At 38.7% G+C, this 14631-nt stretch overlaps 1 protein-coding gene across 1 annotated transcript in view; it reads left to right on the top strand.

Annotated features, from left to right (window-relative positions):
• Positions 1 to 14631, top strand: part of OPRM1 (opioid receptor mu 1) — a 52791-nt gene that overhangs the window by 23042 nt on the left and 15118 nt on the right. Inside the window, exons 2-3 of the mRNA XM_010994022.3 lie at positions 6369 to 6721; positions 7503 to 8023. Coding sequence (XP_010992324.1) covers positions 6369 to 6721; positions 7503 to 8023 — 874 coding nt within the window. The remainder of the gene's footprint in view (positions 1 to 6368; positions 6722 to 7502; positions 8024 to 14631) is intronic.

Genomic DNA, 14631 nt, shown 5'->3' with positions numbered 1-14631 from the left:
TACACATGGCCCGCAATACAATCACAGCACGAAAGGTTCATTTTAGTTTTAAATGGATCCTAGAGAAATGGGGGTGGGGGTGGGAACAGGTCTCAAACATTTGTACATCTCTCTGTGCCTAGGTTCTTTCACCATAAAAGAAGGTGATCAGACAATGCGGTCTAGAAAGCCCCTTTCAGATCTTACTTCTCATCATTCCATGACCTTCTATGGCCAAAACTCTTTTTAATTTGACAACAAATTGACAAAGCAAAAAGGAATATTCTTTGTTCACTTTTACTTCAAAAGCCACTGGTTCCCTGAAAAAAAAAAAAAAGTATGTTTCATCTTACCATAAAAAAATAAGATAATCCAAAGTCGTCTTCTTGTACTCAATTCCATTTAGTGGTGCCCACCCGATGCTGGGTTCTCTGTCAGATGGATGACTTAATTACGTTTTAATTTTCTCATGCTGCCTCTCATGTCATACTTGTATTGAGTGGTTATACGAACATCATCACAAGCAGAGATGAAGCCTCACATTTGTTGAACTAAGTGGAGCAGATAATAATTCTGATAGCCTGTACCCTCTAAACATCTATAACCTACAGCATATGCTGGCACTTCTTCAAAAAGCTATTGTCTAACATTGATATTGGTAGAATTGTATCACATTTTGAAGTTTTCTCTTTTGTTCCTTCAATATAAAAGAAATACTAGGGATATACCATGATTTGATGTTAGTGGTAATGCACATTTGATTATTTTTTATGTACAAAACTTTCAGATCCTAACATAAAAGAAATTTCCTTTTCCATTAGAACTCCCATATTTGAAAGCTAAAGTGTTTCTAAATTTTAAAAACCAGGCCTTAAGAATAAAAATAAACATTGTTACCTACAAAGCAAAGGGTTCTAGCTCCTGGGATTGGAGTTCTGATGCTGAACTTTTTTTTTTTTTTTTTGATGTGATTTGGTCTAAAGAGATAAATAATCTGTATTTCAGGAAACAAAACTCTAAAGTCACAGATAAGAATATTTCATCCAATTAAAAGGGTTTACATACATCAGAGGATTTAGCATGATCCTTTATATCTTTCTATCATACATAAATGTTTTTTACCACAGAATACAGGAATCAAGGAAACAAAACATTATTTTTTTTCACATACGCTTATGATGAGATAAATGCTATTTATGTCCTGAAGTAAAATGTTCAGAAATCAAATAAAGCAGGAAATAAGCACTTCCAAAGAGCGTAATGCAAAAAAATGGTTAAGAAAGTCTCTTGGGCATAATGGAAGAGTCTCTCCATTCATTTCCTTTCCTCCCTCCGCATTGATGGCTGGTCCTCTTCTCTCCCCATCCTCCACCTCTGTTCCCAATTCTAAAAAGAGGATTTGAGGAGCTTTGCAAAAATGCATGCCATAAAATAAGAGAAATAAAGAAGAAAATAGACAAATAGGAAGCCAACAAAGAATGAAATGTTGGGATCTGCAGGAGACTTAGCACAATAGAAATGCATTAGATTCTAGTGCCATTAGAATTCTATGCAATTATCAAAAGGTGCCACACATTTTGCTGATTTTTTTTCTAGCACCAAATGCAAAAATAAAAATATGATCGGTTATTCGCTTCATATTTTCTATTTATAAAGTTCACCCATTGCTTCAAGAAAGCAGATTTAAAAAAAAAAAAAAAAGAAAAGAAAGAAAGAAAGCAGATTTTTGTCCTTATTCCATTTGAAGGATTTTTTTTTTCACAAATTGTCACTAATGGGACATAGAGTAGGAGGAAAGTAGGAATATAGAGAACAAAAAAAAAGAAGTGGGTGTGGAAGCAGAGAGTGTACCTACCACTCAGCCCAAAAGACTCTGATGGTCGTTAGACTCCCATGACAGAGACGGCAAGAGGCAATTGACCTCCGGAAGGAGGTACCACACTGTTTAATTTCCTGTAAGCCTCTCAAAGTTTTCTGTTTGGGGGCAAATTAGCAAACAATAGTCACTTTCCAGTCTGCAGGGCTCAGAGATCTTCTTTAGCTAGTATAAGCTTATTGAAAATCTGGTCATTGATTGCATAAAACCACTTTGCAATAAATGTAAATGAAGTGTTTTAGAATATTTTATAACAAAGGGAGAAATCCCCAGTTTCCTCCTTCACTAAGCTAGTGGTGAATATAACAGAAAATAAACTAATATATGGCCTCTTTCTGTGTTAATAGCTAACGAGAGTATATCACTGGTTTTGGTCGTTTTCAACCTTTTCTCTTTCTCTCTCTCTCGTTCTCTCTCTCTCTCTCTCTCTCTCTCTCTTTCTCTCTCACACACACACACACACACACACACGTGTTTGCCTGAGACATCAGAATGGAATGGGTAATAAAGGAAAAATTCAAGTAGGTACGCATATGACCACTGTCCTCATCTAAATAATAACCTAAAATGTACGACAAGTGCCTTTATTTTATAGTATTTATTCAATTAATCATGAGTGTTAAAAAAAATGACACTCTAGGGAGATTTCTCCTCCACTAAAAATGTGAATTTCTCTGTTGAGGGTTGGTGGACGTAAAAGTCATGGCAGATGGGAAAAGGCATCCATCCAAGCACAAGGCTGAATATACAAAAGGACCTCATGAATCCTTACAGAGTTGAGTATCTTCCTTCTTCACTGATATTAACAAAAGGTAGGGGGAGAAAGAAAGAAAAACTCCATTTGGTAAAAACACCAAAGGGCAGAAAACCAGCCCCAAAAGAGGCAGAAGTCTCCTGTACACCCCAAATGCTTCCACTGTGACCGCCTGAAATACGCAGCAGAAGGAATGTGAAATGCATAATGGGGAACAAAACTAGCAAGCTGGACTCTGGAATATGTTCTTCCTCTTTTCAAGCATCCTTGCCAGTTTTATTTCTGGATGGAGACAGGGTCAGCACAATTCAAGAATTAACTCAAAAACAAAAACAGGACAAGAAAGGTTTGCAAAGCCTATCCCATTGGGTATACAGGAGTCATTTATTCAGTGTGGCTTCATTTAGCACAAGTTGGTCAAAATCAATAATGTTTTGGTAAGTGGTAATTGTTGGAGAAATGACATGAAGAATGGGTCTGAAGGTAAATAGGCATTAGAACCACAAAAAAGGAAGGACATTTACAAACTAAAGGTATGTACGCAACACGGGAGAATAGGCGAGCTGCCAATGGAACGGGCTTCATAATGCCTCTTGCCTAATGCAACATCTGGAAGCTTCATAAAATCACTTTAATGGGTCAAGCATTAAAGGTCCTGAGATGAATACATTTTTAAAACAATTGCATTGTAATTCATTTGGATTCATATAACAAATAAGCTATTCAATCATTTACAAAAAATTTTTTGATACATACATAGGACAATTTCAATGGGATAACTAGAAAGGAAAAAATAGCTTGGCCCACTAGCCAGAGGGAAAGACCCAAATGCGTGGGCACAGCAGGAGCAGTTGGTGTCAGGAAGGCCCTGTAGTCCAGGTGAGACTCCAAGAACGTGTCATATATCCATCCCAGTTCATTTTGCCCACTTTGCCACTAGACTCATTTATGATGCATTAAGGAGTAATAGGTACAAAGGATGGGGAAAGGGCTGTGTGTTGCTACCCAGGTGTTCCACTCAGACCCACCAGGTAAACTGAGCAGCACAGGCAAGCCTTCCTTCAGCTCACCTCTTTGGCACGCTTGCTAACTCTGGTTGGTATACACCTACAGCTTGTAGCGTGACTCTGATCTTTCACGTGACTTTCCTGGGGCAATGCTCGCACCTCCTATCAGAACAGAGGAGAAGGAAAGGCTCGTGTTTGCTGGACTGCATGACCCCTTTCCTAATCGGACTATCCCTTCAGATCAAAGCCTTCAGAGATATGCCGGAGGCAACTGGCGTTTCCAAACCTTTAGCCTTATATAATTTCTTTCACTTATTTAGGAAACTGCTGGACTCTCTTTTATATGTTGCTGTGATTCAAAGTGTGAGTAATTGGGATAAGAATACTGGCTATCTTTAGAAGAAGGCACTTTGGATAAATTGAGAAAATTAAACACCATTGCTCCTGTAAAATGCCAGTGGAAATAGCTTTGATAGATAAATGCTCACTTTTCCTTTTGTGATGTAGGACCCTAACCTCATTTTGTTTCACAAACATCTCATTCTGGAGAAGGAAAGGATTTTTATTTTTAACTGAAACGACCATACATCAGTAAGTATCTAGTGCTAAGATGAGCCTGAAGAAAAGGTTAGAAGTATGATGAGTCATCAACTGACAATAAAGAACCTGATTAGTTAACATAAAACATTCCACTAAAGATAAGATGTGAAATGTAAGGTCTGCTGGCTGGGAAAGTGACTAGTGCAATCAAGCGTGCCTCCACATCCTGCAGGTCCATCGTGTATGGTGGCGCTTACAAGGTTTTGGGAGACTGTTTCTTTTCTGCTTCACAGGAGAAATTCATGCTCATGAACAGCATTAAAAATTTTTTAAATTTCTTAAGCATCAAGGTCAGTTATTCCAATATCTTAAAAGTCATTTTTTTTATTTTGTTTTTGTACTTTGGAGGAACTTGTCTAAATTATCTTTTTATGTTTACCGTATTTGGAGTCTTCACTTTAATCAAACTGATTTATGTCTCCTCAAGTTCAGTGGCTTTCCCTACCTTTTCCTTTTTACATCCTTTAAGGAAGTGAAACTTCTAAAGCAAGTCAAAAAGCCCCAAATCTGAAAATGGGGAGCATTTTTGGCAGTAATGCACCTTTTGCAATTAAAGTAGACTAGATTGGGTATTAGAATTTTAGAGCTCAAGAAATAATTCAAGCCTATTGGCTCAGAGGAGGTTCTTAAAATCTTCCTTTAAATTTCAGCTTCCTGGTGAAATCAAAACAACAAGAACTTTCCCAGACACTGAATTAGGCCCTTAACAAATGTGCTTGTAACACTATCCCCTCAAACCAACAGCCATCTTGGACTGAATGAGTTAGACTCTTAATTTCATGTAACTGAAAAATAAATTAACATAAGATAAAGATTAGAAACAATTTATTGTATCATGTAAATAAAAAATCCAAGGAAGACCTGACTTTAGGTATGGGTTTCCCTCTCACTGTCTCGGATCCACATCCTCTGGGTTGAGTTCATTTTCAGACAGGCTCTTCCAACAACTGCATACCTTTCCTCCTCTCAGGTTTAATTATTTTAAAATAATATACTCTTTTCCCAGAAGTCCATATGGTCTCTGTGGCAACTACTCAACTCTGCCAATGCATCATCAAAACAGCCATAGGTAAGAAGTAAGTAAGTGAGTGTGAGGATGTGCCAATGGAACTGTTTGCGAAAACAGGAAGCGGTCCAACTGAGTGTGCAAACCACTCCCTGATCTTGATTATGGCGATGGTTTCACAAGTGTGTACATTTATCAAACTTGTTAAATTGTACACTTTAATTACACACCTCCATAAAGCTATTAAACAATAAAAACAAAACAATCTTAGCTTCCCCAACACAGATTGAATAAAGTCTAATCCTCCTACCGCGGTGCACAAGCCCGTCTGGGAACTAGCCTCTGTGTTCCTCCTCTGTCAGATTCATTGTCAGTCCTGGTGGGATGTTATGTGTGTGAGGCCAAACACACACATCATGCCATTTAAACTCTCTGCCTTTATTTGGATCTTTTTCTCTCTCTGTCTGGAATGACCTACTGCCACCAACGGTGAGATTAAACTTGTGCATCTACACTTCTAAGATGCCTTCTTTCTTTCCCTCTCTTACCCCTACTGTTCCCTTTGCCTCATCTCTCTGCCCCCATAATACTTGTATATTTGTGTGTGTACGTGTATCTGTGTGTACATGTACACACATATACACTCTTGCACAGTTTCATTGTTCTATAACTTTAATCATATGTCTGAAATTTTTCTATGTATTTAAAATTAAAATGTATTATTACCCAGTGTCTGAATACTTGACTGAGTGCTCCCTGTGTCTGTTACACCCATCACAGTGCCTGGCACATTCCAAAAAACAAACAAAAACACACACACTAAAAAAAAAAAAAAAAAAAAAAAAAAAAGCAAGGGGAAAAAACTCAATAAATCATGGCAGCCATTCTTATAACCATTATACAGGGAAGAAAACTGATATGTAGAGAAATTATATATTTAGTCCATAGGCATATGGTTATAAATGGCTAATCCAGAATTGGAAAATAGTTCTGCTGTATCTAACCTCAAATGCCTTTCACTAATCTTTGTACTTGTTTTTGTTTGTTTTCTGTTATTGTTTTCTTTTGTTTGGTTGGAAGCTTTATTGCATTTCACACTGTGACATCTTTTTCTGACTCTGCCGCTACTTTTCTTTCATTTCCTAGATACACCAAAATGAAGACCGCCACCAACATCTATATTTTCAACCTTGCTCTGGCAGATGCCTTAGCAACCAGTACCCTGCCCTTCCAGAGTGTCAACTACCTAATGGGAACATGGCCGTTTGGAACCATCCTCTGCAAGATTGTGATCTCCATAGATTACTACAACATGTTCACCAGCATATTCACCCTCTGTACCATGAGCGTTGACCGCTACATTGCAGTCTGCCATCCCGTCAAGGCCCTTGATTTCCGCACTCCCCGCAATGCCAAAATCGTCAATGTCTGCAACTGGATCCTCTCTTCAGCCATTGGTCTGCCTGTGATGTTCATGGCGACAACGAAGTACCGGCATGGTGAGTGACGCTGCAGCCTGAGGGATGGAGGCTCTGGGGACAGATTTGCTGGTGGAGTCATGAGTCAAACAGAGTTTATGGACTGGTCCAATGCCATAGTCAAACTGTAGCTTTAATGATTCTTTCTAGCAAAATACTTTTGAATATTTTGAAATAAGATTTTTTTCCCTATAATTTTAAGCCAGTAAATATTTTAAAGAGAATACAATCCATAATCTATGGGTTCCTAATTTCTCTGCACTTCCTTAGAATGATGGGAAATTAAGAACACACTCTTTCAAGAGCAATTAGAGCTTAAATCCAAAGAGCGTTAAGTGGAGCCTTCTTTTAAAATCTCAAGTGTCCACCTACATGACAAATTTATCCCTTTAGGCTTCAGTTCAGAATGAATGAACCACCCATCAAAAAGTGGACTGAAAACAACCATTAGCTGGAAATTCCTATAGACTTTGGGCAGTGATTATGTTTTTCGTCAACATAGACCCCACAGAGGATCTGGTTCATGGTGAGAGGTCCATAATTGCTGGCTCAGTGAAAGCTTAATGTCATTTAAAATGGACCAGAAAATGAGATATTTGGAAAAAATAACTTTCCCTAAAAATCAACAGAGATCTGAGTTTCTTACATAATTTCTTTAAATCTTCCCTTTCTGGCTTGCGTAGTCATAACCGTAAGTTAGCTCAGGTCAAGGCTCTAAATTAGAAAGAGAAATGGCAATATTAATATTAATGACATAATTAAATGTTGTGGCTAATTCCTCCTTGTAATTCTTTACTTCTAGGTTCCATAGATTGTACACTAACATTCTCTCACCCAACCTGGTACTGGGAAAACCTGCTGAAAATCTGTGTTTTCATCTTTGCCTTCATCATGCCGGTCCTCATCATTACAGTGTGCTATGGACTGATGATCTTACGCCTCAAGAGTGTCCGTATGCTCTCTGGCTCCAAAGAAAAGGATAGGAACCTGCGAAGGATCACCAGGATGGTGCTGGTGGTTGTGGCTGTTTTCATTGTCTGCTGGACTCCCATCCACATTTACGTCATCATTAAAGCCTTGATTACAATCCCAGAAACTACTTTCCAGACTGTTTCCTGGCACTTCTGCATTGCTCTGGGTTATACAAACAGCTGCCTGAACCCAGTCCTTTATGCATTCCTGGATGAAAACTTCAAACGATGCTTCAGAGAGTTCTGTATCCCAACTTCCTCCACCATTGAGCAGCAAAACTCCACGCGAATTCGTCAGAACACCAGAGACCACCCCTCCACGGCCAACACAGTGGACAGGACTAACCATCAGGTATGAGGCTTCTAGAATTGGGTGTGCCTGCTGGGGATGACATAAAAATTTAAAGCTTTGCTGCAATCCAAGAGTTTAATCCATTAGAAGTGGATCAGTAACTGGGGAACTGAGGTCAGTAGGAGGACCAAGGGAGGAGGGGAGCAAATTATGATCGTTGTGACAGAGTCACTTCGTTATATAAACTGAGCTTTGTATATTTTGTACATATTCCTTTAGCTACAGAGACATACCAATTAGAAATCCATAGATCTGCAAAAATTCTACTATCTTCACAGCCTTTGCTTCTATACAAAACTAATGACTTCAGCACATTGTGGAAGTGACCCTAACCTAGAATTCTTCTCATCTCCCTCCGTGTTAGGTGTTTCATGCATACCACTCCAACGTCCCTTTCACTTCTCAAAAGCCAGTGGTTCTGTAGTTACAGTGGAAGTGCCAGCACTTTGCCCCGTGTGGTGAAGGGTACAAGATGTTCCCAGCAACTCAGTGTCACAGCAAAAGAGAAAAGAGAATTAAATGACTGGCCTTAACTTTGTTAAGCCATTGATTTGCAAACTTTTATACCTGAACTCTAGAGCAAACAACAAACATATTACTCAATGATTAGAATTCAATTAGCTTTATAACACTCATCATACCAGATGAGGTTAGTATCACAAGGAGTGACTATTTGTTGGAAGATGCCTTTCTATTCACAGAAGAGTACAGATGGAAGCCTGCATGGAAGATTCAAGATTTATACACAACAGTACAATGACAAGAGAAATCAAAAAAGAGGAAAGAGAAAAGTTCATTCCTCAGTTAATGCTATTTTGTTAAGCCACTGGTTTGGAAAATTTGGAGTCTGACCTGTAAAGCAAATCCGTCTCTTAAATTGTTAATATTAATTTAAGTAAGTAAATTTCCGAATAATGATGCCAGCATCCCAAAAATCACAGCCTGTGTAATTCTATAACATAGAACTCAAATTCAGACTCCCTAGGAATGTAAATCCTCCTGTCAGAACCTTTTATAAAGTTCCCAGGGTCAGGGGGCAGAACTGCGAGGACAGATGGTTCCATTAAAATGAGCAGGGAGTCAAGTCAAGGAGTTCAAGGACAGCCTGGTTCCCTGAGGGTGCAGCTGCTCCCTCCCTGTTTCTCTTCACTGTGCCCCTCCTCGCTGTCCCCTGTGACCCCCACTGCTGCCACCCAACCTAGCCCAGGCTCACCCTACTAGCTGATCCCAGGACTGGTGTAACACAGCCCAGGTGGATCCGCCATAGGAGTCATCAAACCTCATACCCTCAATATTCAATAACGCCAAAATGCACCCAGGAACTCGGAGCCCCAAAGGTAATGAGGCAATGATGGCAGACCTACTTCCAACCAAACAGTAATTACTAACTTATTATACTTCACTTCTAATTCCATTTCAGAAAGAAATGTCTTTCTACTCTGCTACTGTATTTTTTTTCCACATCAAGACCTCTAAACCTACTCCGCTTACTAACCAGCTCTCCTTCTCAGTGGCTACAGCAGTCTTGTGAATAACTTAAAGAGGGTAGGGATTTAAATAGATTTTTCCCTAAGCTGAGAATAATACGTTAAAGAATGCAATTTAAAACTCTCAGTCCTAAACTAAGGTTAAAGCATTTTTACATTGGAGCAATATATTTCTATTGGAGCAAAATGATGGCCCTTCTCAAGGATTGATTCTTTCTCCTTAAGCACCTGCTCATACCCTCCCTCTCCTTTCAGGCACCTTAGCGTGTGGCTGTGGGTATTGTACCCTGGACCGCTGCTGGGGGCTCTTTTCACACCGGATCCTCTCAGCATCCTCTGGTTGCCTTGCTCTCCCGGAAATACAGCTCCCAGCCTTTCTGGTTTAGCGTCTTCCCTGAGTTCAGCATGACTGCCCTTCAGGTGCCCCAACACTGCCCTTGACTCCCCTCCCAATCCAGCGTTTCACATTAGTGTGGTTCTTGCACAGCCAGAGAGAGGAGAAAGGAAGCTAATTGGGGAAGCTCTGTTCTAAGTAACTAAAAGGTTTGCTTCAAAATAACATCCAATTAGGGTTTATCTTCATTGCTGCCTCTATGAAGCAGAATGAGCGTCAGATAACAGCAGAAGCGCATTAGCCCTGGAGTTGGCTGCTTTCCCAAAATGCCCAGCTGGGAGGGCTGGATAGAGAGGAGTGGCTGCCAGGAAAAAAGGAAAAGACACTCTGACAGATTTGAAAATTAAGGTAAATCAAAGATCCCTTTTACTAATCTCCACTGACGTGTCATCGTTAGAATCGAGGCAATTACACACAGATACCTGAAACAATACAGAAGAATTTGGTGATAGTTTCAACACTACATCAAAATAATAAAATGATTTAAGGGAAAATTGGAGACTTTATCACTGTGTCTATAGAACATAGTTGATTAGTTGTACAAACCAAGCATCTGACCAACAGGTTTTAATTTTTTTTCTTTTTTAGCGTCATGAACCACCACGTTAGGGAACAAAGCTAACTGGATTTTCATTAACATTTTAACTGCTTGTTTGACATCTGTACTGTTGTAGATGTTTATGTCCTGCTTATGTAATTTGTATTTTTCTCCAAGAAATATATCATACTATATATGTCACACCTCAAGCACATTAGTCAACTTCATATTCTGAAGATCAGAAATCAAACATCAAACCTTCCCAGGGTGTCTGTATTCTGACAACTGTACACTGAGACCATGTCCTTACAACGCAAAGTCAAGTGGACAGTTGGCAGTTAGTTATCAAGGTAATTTGATAATCCATGTAAGAAAAATCTGTGCCCAAAATAAACTTTGAGTCATACTTAACACAGCTAAAAGCTATGGGGTCAGCTTTTGCTGCATAACAAATCATTCCAAGATTTAGCTTCTTGAAGCAACCATTTATTTGGTTTGCAATTCTATAGCTCAGTAATTTGGGCTTCTGGGTAGATGGTTCCCCTAGTCTTAGTGGGGCTCACCCAGTGGCCAACAGCTGCTGTTTGATGGGCTGTCAGCCAGCTGATCTAGGCTGGCCGTGGTAAGGATGGCTAGTTCCATGTGGGTCCTCATCTTCCAACATCCATGTTCCCCTTGGCTTGTTCTCACGGTGATCGCAGGTTCTAGATTCAAAGGGTGGGAAAACAGACTCTGCCTACTGATGGTAGGAGCTACAGTCACATAGCAAAAGGTTGTGAATATAGGGCAGGGAGTCACTGTGACCACTTTTGCTGACCATCTACAGTGGGCGCACACTGCATGGGACAGGCACGCTGTCACTTCCTGAGAGCCCACACCACATCTGCCTTGCTCCTTCTTGTACCTCCAGGATCTGCCTAGCACAGTGTCTGGCACAATAAAATACTCAAAAAATATCTGTTGTCAAAATAAATGAATGGTTGGAGGGCTCTTGATATTTCAGGAAATATGGAGGTGAGAATGACCCCTTTCTTACTACCGATTAATGACCTAAAGGGTTGTCACTCTGTCACTCTGACATTATATGAGACTCACCATTCAGCAAGAGGGAAATATTCCCAGGAGGGTTCTTCATTTTTACCTCCTCCAGGATTTAGTCCTCTGATCAAGATTTACACCTTTCAAAATTTTTCTTACATTTATGCTTGTCCTCTAATTTTATTTTTATTGTTATTTTTTCTTTCTTTTTATTGAAGAATAGTCAGTTTACAATGTGCTAATTTCTGGTGTACAGCACAGTCATTCATTTTTATATATATATATCTTTTCATATTCTTTTTCATTATAGGCTATTACAAGATATTGAATATAGTTCCCTGTGCTATATATTAGGAACTTATTGTTTTTCTATTTTATACATAGTAGTGTGTATCTACAAATCTCAAACTCTCAGTTTATTCCTTCCAACCCCTTTTCCTCCATGGTAACCATAAGTTTGTTTTCTGTGTCTGTGAGTCTGTCTCTGTTTTGTAAATAAGTTTACTTTTTATAAGAACCAGATTCAGTTCCCAAAAGCAATTATGTCCTGACTCAATACAGAAAAAAAAAAAAAAAAAAAAAGATGGTCTCATATCCTTTCGTGCATTCCAGCCTAGCTTGTCGCTCCAGCTGTAGCGCTCCGTGCCTGACTGATGTTCAGCTTGCCATCTCTATGTCTTCTGGATCTTCATTAGGTAGGCTCAGGCATAGGCATTCATTTTCCGTCTGCTCTAGATGCAAATTAATTTCTTTGTACATGCACGACCCTGTTGCTACCCTCATCGGACTCCACTTGGCTACAAAACACTTCCACCTTTGGCTCAGATCAGTCCAGGTCCAACTCAGACCCAAGATGCTGACCACTACTGAGCTGTCTTCCCTTTCTGGTTTCTTCTGCAATTGCATTCCTTTTTTAATTTCTTTCTCTTTCATTATTTTTATTTTTTATTGAAGTGTAGTTGATTTACAATGCTATTTTAAAGCAATTCAATTATACATATACATACATAGATATATGTATATTTTTCCAATCATATTCTGTAATACATTTTTGTTTGACGCCTAGATTGTTTTTTAATGTTAGACATTAGATGAGTAAAGAAAAATATGTTATATCAGTCGGATTATTATTTAAAGAGTTTGTATTAACTATAACCATAATAATTGTGGCACCTTGCACTTGTATGATAACATGCAGATTAAAAAGTGCTTTCATGTGCCCTATCACACCAGTTTCCTGTAATAACCCTAGTGGTTAAACATGAAAAAATAAATGTTCAGGGAGGTTAAATGATTATACAATATCAAACCACCAATGAGAGGCAGAACCTAGACAAACATCTGCGATTCTAATATGAATCCAAAGCTTTTCCCTGCTATCCCAAAAAATGCCACTGTGCACTCAAATATTAGTGTATGGTCTCAGTCAGAGGATCTCAAACTTTACTACGAGCTTCAGAAAGTGTGATCTCCAAGAAACTCTAAGAAATTCTGGTTCACTGAATCAAAGTAGAGTCCAACAATCCAAATTTTGAATAAAACACCAAACAGAAAACTTTGATTTAAAATGTAAGTGTCCTCCAAGCACTGCTAAGTTACTGTTTCGTCTAACCAGAGTGACCCGTTCAGTCAAGCTGATTAATACAAATTTTTTTCACCAAATGAGTATTGTGTTTAGCAAAATAATGTAGTTCTCTTTTGACAAGCCTCAGCTTTCTAATATATCAATCAGTGAGTCTTACAGGACAAAGTAACACAATACGGATAAAGTGCCATCATGGTACCTCTTGCTAAGTCTTCATCAATATGGCAAGTCCATTGCTAAACCCTCGGGTTACTATTTTTAAAGCAGTTTCTTGATATTTTAATCAAAGTAGCAGGTCAAGAGATGAGGAGATGCTTTAGCATTTGTATTAACTACAAAACTGTATTATCCCCAGCTAAACTGAAACCACAAGCTTAATTTTTCAAATCAGCCACATCACTCTCAAAAGTTGGTTCTTGATTTTTTTACAAGACATCTGTGGAGAGCCAATTTGAGAAGGAAAAGCCTTTCAATTTCATAACAAAAGCCCCAAATGGGAATAGCTCACAGAATTACTGTGTGTGTCCACATCAATGCATATTTTGTGAATAAAGCCAAAGTGGCTATTCTTTCAATTCTTTGGTTTAAAAAGAAAACAGTTCCAGTTATGAGTGTGTGAGAGAGAGAGAGGGGGCATACACGTGCATGATATGGGTGTGCTTCCATGCAGGTGTGGCACTGGAGTATATCCAGGTTTAAAATTAACATTTAATATTAAATATATTAAAATTTAATATTAAAATGAATAATATCTTTCATAAATAGCAGAAGAACTTGGTATGTTTCTATAAATTGGCTACTATCTGGGAGGAGAAAATATTACTTACTTAGCAATTTATTTATTCTCAGAAAATATTTGGCTTTAAGACTATTAGTGATAACATTTTGACTAGCTTGTATCCAGCATATCTTATTCAATCATATGAGGTGTAAGAGATAATAATCACTATCTCTACAGTTGAGGAAGCCGATGTTTAAGGAATTAACTTGCCCAAGGTCATAGTTAAAAAGTAGTGGCTGAGGAATAAAAGCAGTTGAATTTGACATGATAACCCAGACCTTTAATTAACGTGCCCTACTGTCCCCTCAGTCTGGTCTTCACTCCACTTAGTGGTGGCTCTTACAACTACATTTTATCATTTATATACTGACAGTTTGAATGCCATAAGATCTTTATGTAGGCATGCTGAGATGTATTCATGGTGCATTTGTGTATCTGTGTGTAAAAGTAAACATTCAAAGAGATTAATGAATGGCAAGGGGAATTAAAAATTCAGCAATGGGGATCATGGTTTCCATTATATGAGCTCAAATTATTTGACTAAATTCTTTTGCCATCAGTCATGTTGACTCTCACTGAATGATGGCATTTGCTTTTCCACAAGTTAAGATTTTTCATTAAGGTCAGAGAAATTCATTTAATATTTTCGTAAGTTGACCTTTAGGATCCTGAGCACAATCACATTATCTTACTAGAGAAGGCAGCTTGGAGGGGTGGTGGTGCCAGAGGGGACCAGGACAGGGAGTCAGGAGAAAGTTCTAGTTGTCATGCTGTGCCTGACCAAC

The sequence above is a fragment of the Camelus dromedarius genome, chromosome 6 (assembly GCF_036321535.1).
Source record: "Camelus dromedarius isolate mCamDro1 chromosome 6, mCamDro1.pat, whole genome shotgun sequence".
Classification (NCBI taxonomy): domain Eukaryota; kingdom Metazoa; phylum Chordata; class Mammalia; order Artiodactyla; family Camelidae; genus Camelus; species Camelus dromedarius.
Note: the sequence above shows the minus strand (reverse complement) of the source record. Positions and strands in the feature narration are given on the sequence as shown.